This window comes from Stenella coeruleoalba, assembly GCF_951394435.1.
Source record: "Stenella coeruleoalba genome assembly, chromosome: 12".
In the NCBI taxonomy this organism is placed as follows: domain Eukaryota; kingdom Metazoa; phylum Chordata; class Mammalia; order Artiodactyla; family Delphinidae; genus Stenella; species Stenella coeruleoalba.
Window position 1 is genome coordinate 64,047,086 of NC_137158.1, and position 19,313 is coordinate 64,066,398.

Below are 19,313 nucleotides of genomic sequence, written 5' to 3' on the forward strand. Positions count from 1 at the left end.
TTGTCTCTCTGGTACCCAACAGTGGATTATCCATAGCAACAATCCTTTTCAAACTTAATGAGACCGACTCTGTATTTATTAGGGAAATAATACCACCAGGTTAAACAAACTGACTGTTGGTTCTGTGTATTTACTCTCTTTCAAAGAGATCTGCTAAACCTTCAGTGTGTTCCATGTCGTAGATCATTAGGGAAGCTGAATTGGATATGACTCTATGATTCTGAATATGCCATTTTTGTGGTGTGTTTAGAGTCAAATAATAAAGATGATGAGCAAATAAAGCTTTAGACATAAAGTACTATTTTGTGCATTGAAAATAGGGCCAAATTCTTCTCCGTACAGTAGAAATCAGAGATATATTATGATAACTATTACCACTCCCAGTCTATAGAGGATAAATAGAATACTTAATACTGGCCCAGGAAAACATATTTCAGTTTTTCTTTATGCTAGAAATTACATTGACGTGGACTCTATAAGAAAGGTCGTGCCTTAGAAAAAAGGTAGTTTCAGAATTGCAGAGATTTTCATAAGAGAACAGATTCTTTTTAAAGACTTTGAATTGCTGTTGAAATGTAAATTAAACCTGCAGTCTTTTCATGTCAGTTGTTGAGAAATGAAGTAGTATTTAAAAACACAAAATGTTAGAGTTCATGTAATCCAATATCCTTATTTTATAGCCATGAATGCTTTTAGAAATTGCTAAAAAACTCTAGTGTCTCTCATCTCAAATGTCCTTGTACTATATAAAAAAACAAACTAAATGTGTTAAGCTTCCATCCTACAGAGTATGCTAATGGGAATATAATAAACTTTTGCAAGGGTAGATTGAGTAATAATTCCATTTGGTTTTTGTCTTTTTATATACAGTAGAAAAGAGCACATTTTTTTCCTTATTAGATTTTTAAATGTACATTAGTAGTGGGGCTCTGCATTTATGTATTGATTGAACCTGTTTTGATGAAATCTGCTATGTTAAATATCTATTTTTTCTTAGATAAAATTTTTTGTAGTTTTAATATTTAAATTATTTCTTTTTCTTTATGTTCACAGATTCTGGAACTTTTCAAAACCTGACCCTCTTCTTGAAACAGTGGAACATCATACAGAATTTACTTGTGGTTTAGATTTAAGTCTTCAGAGTCCTACTCAGGTAATGGATCAATCTCCGCATGTTTTTTCTACCCATACAGTTTACAAATAGCTCTACGTGTGGCATGTGTTGCTTTTATGAACAAGAGTCTTGCCTTTAGGGCAGGGCAAAGTACATTTACTTAGTAAACCTGATCTTTTTTGCTGTATAAACTTGAGCATTTGAAATACTAGGGAAGAAGAGGTATCCAGAAACTTGGCATACCTCTCTCCTTTTGAGAGATTGACTTGTCTGAGAGGAAAAGGAAACTTCCCCAAAAGTATTGTGCTTAACATTGTAGACCTCTTCCAATGGGTAACAAGAGAAGAATGGAATGAGGAAGGATTGTCCCCAGAGGTTGGTGGGAGTCAAGAGTGTGTGGCCCTGGATTCAGCTGTCCTGCTAAGCATTTGAGATGATGAGCAGGTCATTTCCCTGTCAGGACTGTCACCCTCATCTCCACACCCCACGTTGGAAGAGAGGCTTTACGTGAAGAACAAAGTAGAGGAGAGTGGCAACTGTTTTAATTACTAAAGTTCATATTTCCGCCCTTTTTTTCTCTTGAGAACTTCAGAGTCAATATTTTAGATTTTAAATATTCTTCAAGTTTTTTAAAAAAGCAGTTTCAGTTTTGAAAATTGTAAACTCAGGTCAGAAACACTGGACTATGTTGAGTGATAAGATGCTTTATAATACAGACTATGTGAAAACAACATATCAATGGAACAAAGTAATACGTGAAAATTCTACAATATGACTAAGAAGTTACGCATTTATGATAAATTTTAGAAGTTAGACAAAAAGCAAATTACATTTCTCAATACTGTATTCTTAAGTTTAAGTGAATACATGGGTTTCTTTTTTTTTTTTAATTTATTTATTTATTTTTGCTGTGTTGGGTCTTCGTTTCTGTGTGTGGGCTTTCTCTAGTTGTGGCAAGTGGGGGCCACTCCTCATCGCGGTGTGCGGCCCTCTCACTATCGCGACCTCTCTTGTTGCGGAGCACAGGCTCCAGACGCGCAGGCTCAGTAATTGTGGCTCATGGGGCTAGTTGCTCCGCGGCATATGGGATCTTCCCAGACCAGGGCTCGAACCCGTGTCCCCTGCATTGGCAGGCAGATTCTCAACCACTGCGCCACCAGGGAAGCCCATGGGTTTCTTTTTATTTTAGGAGTTCAAGACAATTCTGAGTTTAAAATGTTTTCATTAGACATTAGAATATTCTCATTAACATTAGAATAATTGTTTGAAAATGACTTAACAGCATCTAAGAAGAGAACAAATTGAAATAGTGAGGGGTGAAATGGCATTATCTTTAATGTGTATACAATGTGCTTTAAATGTACTAGTTCTTTTTCTGAGAAAAACATTTATTATAGATGATTTTTTAATAAAATAATTATACCTGTTTGCTAGCCCAGTTTAAAAAAGTTGTAACGTACCTATTGAAATATGGCAATACCCAAAAAATGACCCTAAATAGATATCTTCCTTCTAGTATATTTCTATTAACCCATCTCTATGATCCCCAGACTGTGGCCTGAGGCAACACATGTGCCTCCGTGACACATGGCAGTTCCTCACCCAGGTCTTGGAGACAGCCAAATGTCGAATTAGTGTTTTCACTTTCTTCAGATAAGTACGTCGAAGTGTAATTACTGGATCATATAGTAGTTCTATTTTCAATTTTCTGAGGAATCTCCAATATTTTTTTCCATAGTGGCTACACCAATTTGCATTCCCACCAACAGTGTATAAAGGTTCCCTTTTCTCCACATCCTCACTAACGCTTATAATTATTATTTGGCTGCATTGGGTCTTCGTTGCTGTGGCCGGGCTTTCTCCAGTTGTGGTGAACGGGGGCTGCACTTTGTTGCGGTGCATGGGCTTCTCTTTGCAGTGGCTTCTCTTGTTGCAGAGCACGGCTCTAGGCGCACAGGCTTCAGTATTGCGGCACGCAGACCCTAGAGCATGCAGGCTTCAGTAGTTGTGCCACATGGGCTCAGTAGTTGTGACCCGTGGGCTCTAGAGTACAAGCTCAATAGTTGTGGCACATGGGCTTAGTTGCTCCGTGGCATGTGGAATCTTCCCTGACCAGAGATCGAACCCGAGTACCCTGCATTGGCAGGCGGATTCTTAACCACTGTACCACCAGGGAAGTCCTAGAGTTAATTTTTGTGTATGGTGTAAGATAGTGGTCCAGTTGCATTCTTTTGCACGTGGCTGTCCAGTAATTTGTGTTTTTAAAGATCATTCTGGCTGTTGTGGAAAAATAGACCATAGGTATGATTGGAAGCGGGGAGGTCATATTGGAGTATCTTGGAGTAATCAGGGAAAAGACAATGGTGACTTAAAATCTAAGAGATGTAGAGATGGAAAGATTCAGAATAAATTGCTGGATGTTTCGTGTGGTTCAACTTAATAGTTTGGAGATAGTGATTGTAGGATTTGCTGCTGGATTGGAAATAGGCTAGGAGCAAAACAGAAGAACCAATTTGGATTTGGATCTGGAAAACAAGGTGAGATAGGGGAAGAGGAAGGAACTTCAAATAGGAACAATCAAGAGTTGTGTTTCAGATGTCTTCTGTTAGACATTCAAATGGAGATAGGCAGTTTGATAGAGGCTGTCCACCTCAGGGAAGAGTTTAGGGCTAGAGACACAAATATGGGAATTTTTAGCATATAAATGGCTTCAAAAGTTTGGGGGCAGAGTGAAATTATCTGGAGAGAATATGTGGAAGAAGAGGCTCAGAAAAAACTAGAAGCCTGAAAGAAGAGAATTCCAGCAAAGGGGACTGAGAAGGAATGACTAGTGAGGTAGAAGAAAAACTATAAAAGTATGGTATCTTTGAAGTTCAAAGAAAATAGTAGTTCAAGGAGGAGAAAATCACACATGCTGCTGGTGGGAATATAAAATGTTGCCATCACTTTGGAAAAGTTTGACAGTTTCTTAAAAAGTTAAATGTAAATTTACCATACACCTCAGCAATTACACTCTTAGATATATACTCAAAAGAAATGAAAATATATGTCCACATAAAGACTTGTATGTGAATGTTCGTAGCCAGAAAGTAGAAGTAATCCAAATGTCCATCAACTTGGTGAATGAATAAACAAAATGTGGTATACCAATGCTACAACATGGATGAATCTCCAAAGTATTATGCTAAGTGAAAGAAGCCAGATACAAAAGACTACATATTGTATAATTTTGTTTATATAAAATGTCCAGAAAATGCAAATCTATAAAGATAGAAAGGAGATTAGTGGTTACTTGGGGAAGGAGCTAAGAATGGGAATTATCTGCAGATGAACACAAAGGGTCTTTAGGGAGTGATGGAAATGTTCTAAAACTGGATTGTGGTAATAGTTATACAGCTATGTAATGATACTAAAAATCATTGAATTGTACACTTAAAATGGGTGAATTTTATGGTATTTAATTTATATTGGGTTGGCCAAAAAGTTCATTTGGGTTTTTCCATAAGATGTTTCTGAAATACCTGAATGAACTTTTTGGCCAGCCCAATACCTTGGTGAAGCTGTTTAAAAAAAGAGAGATAGAATGGAAGAAGTTCTGATTTTTCCTAAGATGTAAAAAGATGAAAATCTTTTCACTGTAAAAATAAGAAAAAAGGCAGATAAACTATAAAATCAGAACTTTGTGAACCCATCAGAGAGCTGAGGTGGCAGGGAAAAAAGAAGCCTGAAATCTGAAGAGAGACTGACCCCTTCCTCTAAGGAGAGATGGGACACTAGGACTATTTTACCTGTGACAAAGCACAGGAAGAAGACACAGCTGCTATACAAAAGGGATATAATGGAAAAAGTGAACAACATGTGTGAACAAATGAGGGATTTCAGCAGAGAGATGAAAATATAAGAAAGAGTCAAATGAAAATAGGAAAAAATTTAAAAGTACAGTACAAGGGATACAGTCCTTCAATATACTCATCAGTAAATTTAGAGATAGGTCACTAGAAACTACCCAAGCTGAAACAATAGGAGAAAACAAGAATGAGGGAAGTAAAAGAGAATAGAACATCCAGGAACTATGGGACAATGTCAGATTGGAGTCCAGAAGGAAGGAGAGAATAGGGAAGAAGTATTTAAAGAAAATTTTCCAGGGAATTCCCTGGCGGTCCAGTGGTTAGGACTCAGTGATTTCACTACTGTGACCCAGGTTCAATCCCTGGTTGGGGAAGATCCCGCAAGCTGCATGTCATGGCCAAGAAAAAGAAAAATTTCCAAAATAGTAGAAGTTGTCAAACCACAGATCCAAGAAGTCCAGAGAAACCCAAGCAGGATTTAAACAAAGAATCAAAACATCAAGGCATACCCATATTCAAACTGCTAAAAAACAAAGATAAGGAGAAAATTTTAAAGGCAGACAGAGGAAAAAAGAAACATATCTAGAAGACTAAAGATAAGAATTACAACAGACTTCTTGTCATAAATCATATAGACCAGAAGATGATGAAATGTCTTTTTAAAGTACTGAATGAAAAAACTGTGAACCCATAATGCTATACCCAGTGAAATATACCCAGTGAAATCTTTGAATATAAAGAGAAAATAAGGAAATTTTCAGACAAAGGAAAGCTGAGAGCACATCTCTGCTGTAAGAAATGTTAAAGGAAATTCTGTGCAAAGAAATAAGCCCAGACCAAAACATGAAACTATGGAAAGAGAGAAAAGGAGGGAGGGAGGGAGGAAGGAAGGAAGGAAGGAAGGAAGGAAGGAAGGAAAGGAGGAAGGGAGGGAGGGAGGAAGGAAGGGAGGAGGGAAGGGAGGGGAGGAAGGAGAGAAAAGGAAGAAGAAGAAAGGAAGGGAAGGAAGGGAGGGAAAGAAGGAGAGAGAAAAAAAAAACTCTGGAAATGGCAAAAATGAAGTAAATATACAAGTCACTGTTTAAGTTAATTTTATCACTCTGAAAAATAATTAACTGCCTAAAGCAAAAGTAGTATTGTATTCAATACATTTGTGTACAATATATTGTAAGGTTTTTAATATATGCAAAAGTAAAATGTAGGACAATAATAGAACAAGGGAAGAGAGGCAGGAGTTAGAAGTATACTATTGTAAAGGCATTACTACATGTGAAGTGCTATAATACGATTTGAAGGTAGATTGTGATAAATTCAAGATGTATATTGTAAGCCCTATGGTAACCTCTAAGAATTTTTTTTTTTTTTTTTTTTTTTTTTTGTGGTACGCGGGCCTCTCACTGTTGTGGCCTCTCCCGTTGCGGAGCACAGGCTCCAGATGCGCAGACTCAGGGGCCATGGCTCATGGGCCCAGCCGCTCCGTGGCATGTGGGATCTTCCCGGACTGGTGCGTGAACCCATGTCCCCTGCATCGGCAGGTGGACTCTGAATCACTGCACCACCAGGGAAGCCCTCTAAGAAATTTTTTAAAAAGAGCTATCATTAATAAGCCAATGGTGGAAATGATTATTTTAAAAATCAATTACTTCAACATAATAAAAGCCACATAGAAAAATGACACTTAGCCAACATCATACTCATTGGTGAAAGACTGAAAGCGTTTTCTTTAAGATCAGGGATAAGACAAGGATGTTCACTTCTACCAGTTCTATTCAACATAATATTGGAAGTCCTAGCCAGAGCAATTAGTCAAGGAAAAGAAATAAAAGGCGTCTAAATTGGAAAGAAAGAAGTAAAATTATATCTGTTCTCAGATAACATGATCTTATATGTGGAAACCTTTGAATCCAACCATTTCAACAATTATATTAAATGTAAATGGTCTAAACACCGAAATTAAAAGACATTAAAAGTGATAGATATGTGAGGGACTTTGAGAAGACTAGGTCAAGATTTAGTGACCTATCAGATTTAGGGTTTGAAGAAGAGGTTTTCTGACTCCAAGTTCTAGGATTTGGTTACTTTCTATATAACATTTTCAGTGATTAGTTTATCCTGTTCTTCTCCATTTTATTTATACTGTGTCTTGGACTTTAAACTTTCCTTTCAAACTAAGATCATGATCCCAACCAGTATGTTTTTTTAAAAAAACATATCTAACATTAACACATTTTAACCCAAACATTTATTTTTATTATTAATGTATAGTTTTACCAAGTAGCATTAAACTCCTTTCTAGGGGAAGTAAGAATCAAGTTCTTAGTGCATCTCCCTATTTTTTTCTCACTTATTTTATCTCAGTTATCTATTTCTATATAACAAACTCCCCCACAACTTATTGGCTTAAACAACAATTTTCTTTGCTCACAGTTCTGTGAGTCAACAATTTGGGCTGAGCTCAGCCAAGCAGTTCCTCTCTTGGTGTCTCATGTGGCTCTGGTCATCTGGTGGCTTAACCAGGACTGGGTGGTCTAAGATGGCCTCACATAGATGTGTAGGTGTAGCACTGGTTGTCTTCTGATCCATGTGTCTCTAGATAAGTTCAGGTTTCTTCACCTAGCATTGTAGCTTTCCAGGAGGACGAGAGCAAAAGCTGCAAGGTGTCTTCAGGACTAGACTTTGAAGTCACACGGCATTCCTTCTGTGGCAAAGCAAGTTACAAGGCCAGCTCAGATTCAGAGAGTGACAGAGAGACTCCACGTCTTGTTGGGAGAAGCTGCAAAGAATTTGTAGCCATTTAAAATCTACCACATTAATCTTTTGTTGGTATAGTTGATAGTTTAAGTTATTTTTGACATATAATATTTATTCTTTATTCTCACAAATATGTATTCAAGTTTACTTGTTGCATGTTAATTTAATTTCACTCTTTGTTCATAGCTTATTCTCTTAGAAAGTATCTTTCTCTCACCTCTTAGAAAGTACCTTTCCATCTGCTTTCAAAAATGTGTCACCTCTGTGGTGATCTTAACAGCTGTGAGACTTTGCTGATGTTACTTTTGGGCTCCCATGTCTTAATATATTCCCTGTCTTAAAAGAGATTTTTCTTGTATTTATAATTTTATATTTTTCTTTTTAGCTTCTCTATTCTTAGAGATCTGAAAAATGAGATCCAAAGACATTCTTGTATTATAACCTTCTTTCTTTTTGACAGAGTGTAAGATCTTGTCTTTAAAGGTTTAAAACTTGACAAATAAGTGTCTGGGGTCATTCTTTAAGGGTAATTGCTGAGAAATACTCTGTGCCCTCTTGTTAACCAGGCTGAAATCATCTTTCACTTCAGAAAAATTTTCTTTGAATTTTTTCCCTCTGATCTGGCATTTTCTCTTTTCTTTCTTATCATTATCTCTACATTGGAAACCTTTTTTTCTGTTTTTAGGCTTATGATTCTAGACCTGTAATATGTCCATTTGTATAATTGGGATTTTCTGTATTAATGTATTTTTAGAATCCCTGACTTTGTGCTCTGCAGTATCAACTCTGCTCTTTTGAATGTTCATGGATATTTAGTTTAGTATTTATAAGCTGGGTACAGGTTTATATATCATTACACATTCCTTTTGGAATATAGTTATTTCTCTTTTAAATCCCCTTTAAAGTAGGCATTATTAGTTCATTCCAAGACATCTCATCTATGTGTTTAATAAATTTATCTTTTTTCCCCATGATGAAATTGGAAAATTATGTTTAGAAGAAAGAAAAAAGATTACCTATGGTTTTGCCACTCTAGAAGCAATCTCAATTATACCATATTAACTTGTTTCTTTTCAGCCCTTTTTTAGGAATTTTTATTTGAAGTGTAACACCCATATTGGAAAAGGCACATATTTTAAGTGTGCAACTCAGTTAAGTTATCAAGAAGTAACTATACCTGAGTAACTACCATTTAGGTTAAGTATGGAACACACTACCAGCATCCCAAGAAGCCCACTCATGTTTCCTCCCAAATCTTATACCCCTTTCTCCTTCCCAAAGATAAGTACTCTCCTTTTCATTTTGTTTCAGTGGAAGATGCTTAGATTTGGTTCTGATTTAAACTAGTTCTGTAGGTGTAGTTTTTTGGGGTTTTTTTGTTTTGTTTTTTTTGTGGTACGTTGTGGCCTCTCCGGTTGTGGAGCACAGGCTCCGGACGCGCAGGCTCAGCGGCCATGGCTCACGGGCCCAGCCGCTCCGCGGCACGTGGGATGCTCCCAGACCGGGGCACGAACCCGTGTCCCCTGAATCGGCAGGCGGACTCTCAACCAGGGAAGCCCTGCTAATATTTTTTACTAAAACATCAGTAAAGTCAAATATACATTAAAAAACACACCTACAGGGCTTCCCTGGTGGCGCACTGGTTGAGAGTCCGCCTGCCGATTCAGGGGACACGGGTTCGTGCCCCGGTCTGGGAGCATCCCACGTGCCGCGGAGCGGCTGGGCCCGTGAGCCATGGCCGCTGAGCCTGCGCGTCCGGAGCCTGTGCTCCGCAGTGGGAGGGGCCGCAGCGGTGAGAGGCCCGCGTACCGCAAAAAAAAAAAAAAAAAAAAAATATTAGCAATATGTGCGCGTGTGTGTGTGTGTGTGTGTGTGTGTGTGTGTGTGTGTGTATACACACGCACACATAGAATCATTATGCTGTATACCTGGAACTGATAAAATATGGCAGTTCTATCTCAATTAAAATAAAATAATAAAGAAACAACAGCAAAAATATTAGGGTATCATTTAAAAATTCAGCTTATGTTTTGATTCAAATCCCTATTCCACAATCTTAGATATCACGTTTACAGGTTGACCGTGGATAAAATATTTTAAAATTCTCAGTATGAGGTTGGAAAATCAGATTTTGAAGATGGCTAGCATTACTGGTAGTTAGGATATATGTGTCCTGTTCACCTTTAATCTGAGGTGATATTTTCTGCATCTGTCGCAGACTAGCTTTAGAGTTGAAAAGAACACGTGCCAGAAGCACCCAGTGTCCTCAGGCATTAGTCTCTGTTGTTTCCTCTTTGTTGCTTTCATAATTGTGTAATTTTTAGCTTAAAACTGTATAACAAATGATTGTTTTCCCCCAGCCATAAAACCTTCCCCAGGCCCAGCTCCCTAGGATCTTGGTGTAACCCTGTGTCTACTGCCCCCTGCACTGCATGAGCTGCCCTTGCAGTAAGAGCTTCTCAAATTTTTGATGCCTTAGCCTCTGCTGCCTCTGGGCTCCCATTCCTGAATCAGTCATTTACTCTCTTATTCATTTTTCTTTCTCTAGACTATAGAGCATTGCTTAAAAAACAGCAGACTTGACACACAACAAGTTACTTTTCAAAAAAACTTCATTTGGGCTCTTGGTCCTACTCAACTTACCTCTGAAGTCTTTTTGATTTTGTAACCCATTCTCCACAATATCGTTTCTCAACCTTCTGCAGTATCATTAACACTCCGGACATTTGTCCTTACCTCCTATCTTATTGTTAAAATAGACAAGAATGAATATCTTCTTCCAGTTCTATCACCTCAAAATATTTATGTTCCATCTCTCTTTTTCCCCTTTCCATTAGGTTCCTAATTTTCTCATTGGCTTCTTCGTCCAGGTCAATAATCCACTGGTTTTTGTTTTGTTTTTAGACCATCAGTCAGTTCTTTTCTCTATTTTCAAAACTCACTTGATCCCACTGTCTTACCTCCCTACCAGTAAATTCAGTTTCTCATCTATTATTAGACATTAAGAATTAGTAGTTTACCTGTTGCTTTTAGTTTCTCAAAGTCAACACTCTCTTTTAAGCCCCTGCATCTGTCTTCCTTTCATCATTCAATTAAGCCCCAAAAGGTCACTAGTTAAAGTTCCTGAAAACCAAGTTAGCCTTTTCTCAGACTTTTTTTAGCTATATAATGTTAATTTTTTTTAAAGAAAAATCTTCCCCTCCTATTGCTTTAATGCTAACCATGCTAAGCAGTTTTCCTTACCTGTTTGCTAAATATCTCCATCTCTTAGGCCAGTTTCTTCCTTACCATCCTTCCAAAAGCAGATATTCTCCAATATACAAGTCTTAGTCCTCTAACTTTTATGCATCTTCTTCTTGCAGTTGGCGTTTAATTATATGTTAGTGATGCTTGACCCGTTTATCCAATTGCCTTTACTGTGTGATCTCAGTAGATGTTATTATATACTTATCCTTCAGTATTCCTAACGTGGTCAATTGATTGCATGATGGGGCCAGACTAGAGACCTGGGAAAGCATCCTAGTTTTCTTGTTTCTCTTTGCATCCCTAAATTCAAATGGGCATCAAGCTTATGAATTTTTCCTCACCAATATCTCTGAAATATGGACCATACTATTCTAGCTCCACTGCCTTAGATAAGCATTTATTAGTATCTCTGCCATGGATGACTGCAGTAATCTCCTAACTGGTCTCTAAGCTCTTTCCGTCATTCCACTGATTTCTCAGCACTGCTTATGAGGAGAGCTCTCCATAATGCAAGTATGATTTTGTTAGTCCTTGACCTGAAATATATCAATGGCCCCATTAAAGGCAGCAACAAGATGAGGTTTGCCACCCTTATTACTGTTAATCAACATGGTTCTAAAAATTGTAGCCAATTAGTAATAGGAGAAAACAAAATGGAATATAAATATTTTTAAAAGGTAGAAAATTTTATCATTATTTGTACTTCATACTATTGTCAAATGTTATAATCCAAGAACATCAACTTTAAACCTATTAAAAATAATAAGTGTTCAATAAGGTCATTAAAGATATACAAAAATGAATACCATGTGGATACCAGTAATCATCAGTTAGAAAATAAAATGGCAAAAATTACTTTTACAGGGCAAAAACTATGTGTGTGTATGTATGATACATAGAAGAATAAAAATTTTTAAATGTGCAGGACTTTAGATAAAGAAAATTATATACCTTCACTAAGGGACTTTTTAAAAAGACTAGAATAAATGAACAGACATATCATGTTCTTGCAACAGAACACGTTTTTTTTTTCTTACGGCTGTCATTTTTTTAGGCCTTTTTCATCTTATAAAGATATTACGTTTGCCTCCTAACAGGCCTTTCTCTTTTTGGAACGCGTGGTCAGTCACTCCTGTGATTGCTCTTTAACTAGTCTGGCCATTAACTTTCTGCCATACTAGTTATATACCAGTTTTAATTTACAAATCAACATAGATAAATTGTCATCCTCATCATGTCCTCTCAGAAAACTTTCAAGAGGCAGCTTATTACCTCCATAGTAGAGTCTGAACTGTTAATCTTACTTTCAAGACTCAATGTTATCTATGTTGCTTTCTAATTTTATTTCTCAACCATCCTATGTAATCTCCCTATTTCATACCAATTATATTTTAATATTTGTGATCTCCATGTGTTTGCCACTTTTTCCCTCACTGTCCTCCACTTCTGCCTGGGCAAAGTATTTCTGCCATTCCAAGTCCTGGACAAGGTCTTCTATTCCTTCTCTCCTTCCTCTTTTTTTATTTCAGTACATATTCGAGTGCCAGCCATGTGTCAGGAGTTACATAGTGAATTTATGCAAACTCCCTGATATGTATGTACTAAATAAATGTTGAATGAATGAATGAATGAATGAATGAAAAGACCTTTTTTTAGTATATTAGTCAGCACTTTCCTTACTTTTACTTAAACTCCATACTGATTAACATAATAAACCACGTTCTTCTCTGTAGTCACTTCCTTCCGGAAGCTGGTTGAGTAAATAAGATGTATTTTCTTTAGCCTGTTATTTAATACATTGCAACATAATGTCTGGGCTGCTTTTTCAAAATTTAGAGTTGACTGTGATTTCTTTCATTCTCTTTACATCTCTCTGCTTATTTTTCTTGTTCATTTTTGCTAAAGAGGTCATATGTCATACAGATAATTATAGTAGTTTGAACAAGTTTCCCAAGGGCAAAAGCAATTGTCCACAAAATTGAGAGAAAGGAGTATAATGATAAATAGGAAATGGAAAACTTGTCAATAAAGTAAATCTCTTAATGGGTCTGTAGGGCTTCTTTGTTATATTAACAGCCATATTAAATCATTTGAAGTGTTACCTTATCAGTGGCATGTGTAAACATTTTAATAAAATGGAGAAAATTGATAAATTAAGGAATATAAATTCATTCTCTAAATTATACATGTATTTAAAGTCTGATATTTTCATTATAATGTTTCCTTTTCCAAAATTTGCATTTATAGGATCATTATTATTGAGGATGTTTTATGACAAGTCTTGTTTGATCCATCAGTGATAAATTTTTATTATAAACTCCTTATTGACTGGATTTGTTTCTTTAATACCCTTGGGTCTACTGTAGAACTTAGCCCAATACTTTGCACATAGGAAATGGTAAAATATTTGTTTAATACAGTTGCTCTCAAGCATTCCATGTATAACAATGTCATGATGTATACATTATAGCTGTATTCAGAAATTAATGGGCTATAGTGATAGATAATAAGTTTCTATTCAGTTTTTCAAGAATGTTTCATTATATGTTTTAAAGAAATTGACATATTAGGGTAGTAGCAAGAAATTCATATTTCTAATTAGTGTGCTTATTCTTAAAACTTAGAAATACCTATTGTGCTGTTCAAAGTAAAATTGAAATAACTAAAAATAGAAGTTATATGGACTCTTACCCTATTAATTATTTTCCACTACCCTAGGAAATAGCAGCTTTTAAAAATAATAATGAAAAAGGCTGATCCTGTCTTCAAACTTTACACTAAACAAAGAAGTATAAAACTTTTTGACAAACTGTTTTTCCTGTAATGTCGATAATTTTCATTTTGAGTTTTATTGAAAAGGTTTGTGTTTTGATCTCAGATTAAAGGAAACTTAGGGGAGATAGGGATGAAATGTACTGCAGTGGGGGCTTGCAGGTTAAGAAATAAGTTTTCTACTTGAATATCCTTGCCGAAGATGTAGGGACTGGAGGCTCCTACCCTGTGGTGTCCACATGCACAGCACCGCAAGGGGCGAGGGTCACACAAGATAGGCCTTGGCAGCCAGCCTTCAAGAAACCCTAGACGGGAGTCAGACAGGAGCCAGAAAAAAGCCTCTCTCAAAAGACTAAGAATTTCATCAGAGGACTTATAATGCAATTTAGTTACCTTTAAGCTAGAACTTTTAGTTTTTCATTTATTCTTTTTTTGTTGTTGAAGTATAGTTGATTTACAATATTGTGTTAGTTTCAGGTGCATAGCATAGTGGTTCAGTAGTTTGGCAGATTATATTCCATTACAGGTTATTATAAGATAATGGGTATAATTCCCTGTGCTGTACAGTATGTCCTTGTTGTTTATCCGTTTGATATGTAGTAGCTTGTATCTGTTAATTGCATGCTCCAAATTTGTCCCTCCTCTCTTCCTTCTTCCCTTTGGTAACCATAAGTTTGTTTTCTATATCTGTGAGTCTGTTTCTATTTTGCATGTATACCCATTTGTAGTATTTTTTAGTTCCCACATGTAAGTGATATCCTATGGTATTTTCTTTCTCTGGACTTCATTTATTCTTATTTATTCCACTGCCTAGAACACTTTCCTTCTCTCCATTGTATCCCTGCCCCACAAACAGAGGCTCTCTGGCTTAGCCATACTTCTTTAAGCCACAGCTTAGATAATATGTCCTCCTGAAAGCATCCACTTTCCTCACGTTTGGTTATAGTGACCCTTTTCCTATTTCTACTAGACCCTGTCATTCCTCTATCATTGTTCACATCACTCTGCACTGTAGGTATCTATTTACTTATTAATCTCTTTGCTGGACTCCAGATCTGTGGGGGACAGAGACGAGGACCATCTTGTTTACTGTAATATCTCCAGCATACTTCTGACACAGAAGAGGTGCTCAGCAAATATTTGTTGAATAAATGGATGAATATAAGTATATATGTATTATATTTTAGATAGCTTCGTAGTGCAGAGGAGTATTTTACTAACAGCTCCTGGGACATAAAAGAAAGCTCCCTATGAAACCTCTAATTAATACAGGCAGACCTCGGAGATATTGCAGGTACGGTTCCAGACCACCACAATAAAGCAAATATCTCAATAAAGTGAGTCACACAAATTTTTTGGTTTCCTGGTGCATATAAAAGTTATGTTTACCCTCTATTGTAGTCTGTTAAGTGTGCAATAGCACTAGGTCTAAAAAAAATACATACATTAATTTTAAAAATACTGTATTGCTCAAAAATGCTAACCATCATCTGTGCCTTCAGTGGGTTGTAATCTTTTTGCTGGTGGAGGGTCTTATCTCAATGGTGACGGCTGCTGAAGGCTGGGGTGGCCGTGACAACTTTGTAAATAAGATAGCAGTGAAATTTGCCGTATTGATTGACTCTTCCTTTTGCAAACAACTTCTTATACTATGTAATGCTGTTGGATAGCATTTTTACCCACAGTAGAACTTCTTTCAAAATTGGAGTCAGTCCTTTTAAACCCTGCTGCTGCTTTGTTAACTAAGTTTATATAATATTCTAAATCCTTTTTTGTCATTTCAACAGTCTTCACAGCATCTTCAACCAGGAATAGATTCCATCTCAAGAAATCACTTTCTTTGCTTATCCATAAGAAGCAGCTCCTCATCTGTTAAAGTTTTATCATGAAATTGCAGCAGTTCATTGAATTGAATCACAATTCAATCAGGCTCCACTTCTAATTCTAGCTCTGTTGCTGTTTCTACCACCTCTGCAGTTACTTCCTCCACTGAAGTCTTCAACTCCTCAAAGTCATCCATGAGGGCTGGAATCAGCTTCTTCCACATTCCTGTTCTTGTTGATAGTTTGACCTTTCCCCATGAGGCATGGATGTTCTTAATGGCATCTGGAATGGTGAATCCTTTCCAGAATGTTTTCAGTTGACTTTGCCCAGATCTATCAGAAGAGTCACTATCTATGGTAGCCTTATGAAATGTTTTTCTTAAATAATAAGACTTAGAAGTCAAAATTACTCTTTGGTCCATGAGCTGCAGAATGGATGTTGTGTTAGCAGGCATGAAAACAACATTAATCTAATTGTACATCTCCATCAAAGCTCTTGGGTGGCCAAAGTGCATTGCCAATGAGCAGTAATATTTTGAAAGGAATCTTTTTTCTGAGTAGTAGTTTTCAACAGTGGGCTTAAAATATTCAGCAGACCATTTTGTAAGCAGAGGTGCTGTCATCCAGGCTTTGTTGTTCCATTTCTGGAGAACAGGCAGAGTCAATTTAACATAATTCTTAAGGGCCCTAGGATTTTCAGTATGGTAAATGAACATTGGCTTCAACTTAGAGTCACCAGCTACATTAGCCCCTGATGAGAGAGTCAGTCTGTCCTTTGAAGCTTTGAAGCCAGGTATTGACTTCTCTTCTTGAGCTGTAAGAGTCCAAGATGGCATCTTCTTCCAAAAGTAGCCTGTTTAGTAGTCTGAACATTGGGAGTGTGTTGTTTAGTGTAGCCAGCTCATTGTCTTGGTTTGATCTTCTGGATTAACTTGCTGTAGCTTCTGTATCAGCACCCTCTGCTTCAACTTCTATGTTATGGAGAGGGCTTCTTCCCCTAAACCTCATAAACCAACCTTTGCTCCTCCAAATTTTGCTTCTGCAACTTCCTCACCTCTTTCATTTCTTCATAGGATTGAAGAGAGTTAGGACCTTGCTCTGGATTAGGCTTTGGCTTAAGGGAATGTTGTGACTGGTTTGATCTTCTATCCAGACCACTAAAACTTTCTCCATGTCAGCAATAAAGCTGTTTCACTTCCTTATCATTCGTGTGCTCACTGGAGTAGCACTTTTAATTTCCTTCAAGAACTCTTTTTTTTGCATTCACAGCTTGGCTAACTGGTGAAAAAGGCCTGGTTTTGGGCCTGTCTTGGTTTTTTTGTTTTGTTTTGTTTTGTTTTTTGCGGTACACGGGCGTCTCACTGTTGTGGCCTCTCCCATTGCGGAGCACAGGCTCCGGACGCGCAGGCTCAGCGGCCATGGCTCACGGGCCCAGCTGCTCTGCGGCATGTGGATCCTCCCGGACCGGGGCACGAACCCGTGTCCCCTGCATCGGCAGGCGGACTCTCAACCACTGCACCACCAGGGAAGCCCTGTCTTGGCTTTTGACACGCCTTCCTCACTAAGCTTAATCATTTCTAGCTTTTGGTTTAAAGTTAGAGACATGCGACTTTTCCTTTCACTTGGACACTTAGAGGCCATTGTAGGGTTGTTAATTGACCTGTCTTGGGGAGTAGAGAGGCCTGAGGAGAGGGAGCGAGATGGGGCAGATGGCCAGCTGGTGGAGCAGTCAGAGCACAAACAACATTTATTGATGAAGTTTGTTGTCTCGTATGGGCACAGCCGTGGCACCCCAAAACAATTACAATAGGAATGTGAAAGATCACTGATCACAGATGACCATAACAAATATAGTAATAATGAAAACACTTGAAATATTGCAAGAATTACCAAAATGTGACACAGACACAAAGTGAGCAAATGTTAGAAAAATGGTGTCAGTAGACTTGCTTGATGCAGGGTTGCCACCTTCAATTTATAAAAAACCACAGTATCTTCAAAGTACAATAAAGCGAATCACGATAAGACGAGGTATACCTGTATTCATGGTGCTCAGAAATTCCATTTATCCCCCAAATCCTATAAAACTTTTTGCCTTTACCCAGATCTCTGACCTCACACCTGATTAGGTGCTCGTTACCACATTTGAGGCTCTACTCAAGAAAATCTTTGGAGGAGGAAAATCACTGCGCATACATGGATTCATTCATTCATTTATTCAACAAGCATTTATTAAAGGTTTATTATATACAAAACACAAGGAGTACAGATTTGCTCAAGACATGTAATCAGTGACTCTAAAAAGATCCTGTTTAGGTTTAGTTGTACAAAAGTGTTTACATCCATATGTGAATGTTGTTAGAAAACAGAAGCTATATTGCCCAGAGGACTGTCACTTTCTTCTTAGTTGTCATAAAGCATAGAGCCTAATTTATTGTGCAAGTGTGGTAATGTGCTCAGCTCTGATGCCTGAAAGATTTTGCTCCATTTGTTCCCTTTAGAACAGATTTTTTTAAATCTGTATTTCCTTAATTTGGCCCTGTGGGTTTTAGCCCATTTAGAACTCACCAGGGTACAAATCTCAAATAAAATGAGTAAAATAAAAATATTGTTATTAACCATAGTTTAAATGGGTAATAAAATTTTCTAATGCGTTTAAGTAGAAATTCTGGATACTTGCTTACGTATCAATAGAATAAGATCCGGAAGCTATGTAAACTTTTGGTTAAGAACGCTTCAGGTAGGACTAGTGTTTTTCTTTAAAGATAGTTCAGTCATGTTTCTTCTTTCTTAGTCCTCCTCCCAATTCACGGTCTTCCTACCACATATCAACCTACCAGATTTGAAGCTTAGATTCTAAATAAAAATGTGAAAACATGGCACAAGGTGTTTTCCATTGTATTAGTGGCAAATTAACCTCTTCTTTCTCCTCAAGAAAGGAAGAGAAATTTTCCTTTAGAAGATTATTTGAATAATGCTAAATCTCTTTTTAGTCAACAACAAAAAATTCCTGCACATAAAGTACTCCCAAAGAAGTCCAGGTTAGTGCACAGGACAAAAGTCCTGTTAATTGATATACAGTCAGCCTTCTGTACCCACGGGTTCCCCATCCACACATTTAACCAACTGCAGATTGAATATTAGGGGAAAAAAATTCCAGAAAGTTCCAAAGAACAAAACTTGATTTGCCACACACTGTCAACTATTTCTGTAGCGTTTACATTGTATTTACAACTATATACATGGCATTTACATTGTATTAGACATTATAAGTAATCTAGAGGTGATTTAAAAGTATATGGAAGAATGTATGTAGGTTACATGCAAATACTACAGCATTTTGTATAAGGGGCTATAGCATCCGTGGATTTTGGTGTGTGTTGGGGTCCTGGAACCAGTCCCCTGCAGATACTAAGGGAGGACTGTATAGCGGGGGTTCTATATTAGAGGCTCTCATTTCTGGCTGCATATTAGACTCTTCCCTACGTATTTATAATACTCAGCTGGTGAATGCTCTGGATTAACTTTTGGGGGGCCAGGGGTTGAGACTCTGAAGGAAATTATTGCTTTTCTCTCCCCTCCCCTCAAAATGTATATACCCACAAAATACTGCATTGTGGACTTTCTGAAGCCCATCTGTGGACCTTGGTTTAAAGACCCCCAGCTGGGGCTTCCCTGGTGGCGCAGTGGTTGAGAGTCCGCCTGCCGATGCAGGGGACACGGGTTCGTGCCCCGGTCCGGGAAGATCCCATGTGCCGC

General features: G+C 37.5%; 1 protein-coding gene across 1 annotated transcript in view; it reads left to right on the forward strand.

Moving 5' to 3' along the window:
- PEX7 (peroxisomal biogenesis factor 7) overlaps window positions 1-19,313 on the forward strand; it is an 88,279-nt gene that overhangs the window by 60,147 nt on the left and 8,819 nt on the right. Inside the window, exon 9 of the mRNA XM_079939708.1 lies at window positions 1,054-1,153. Within this exon, the coding sequence (XP_079795834.1) occupies window positions 1,054-1,153 (100 nt within the window). The remainder of the gene's footprint in view (window positions 1-1,053; window positions 1,154-19,313) is intronic.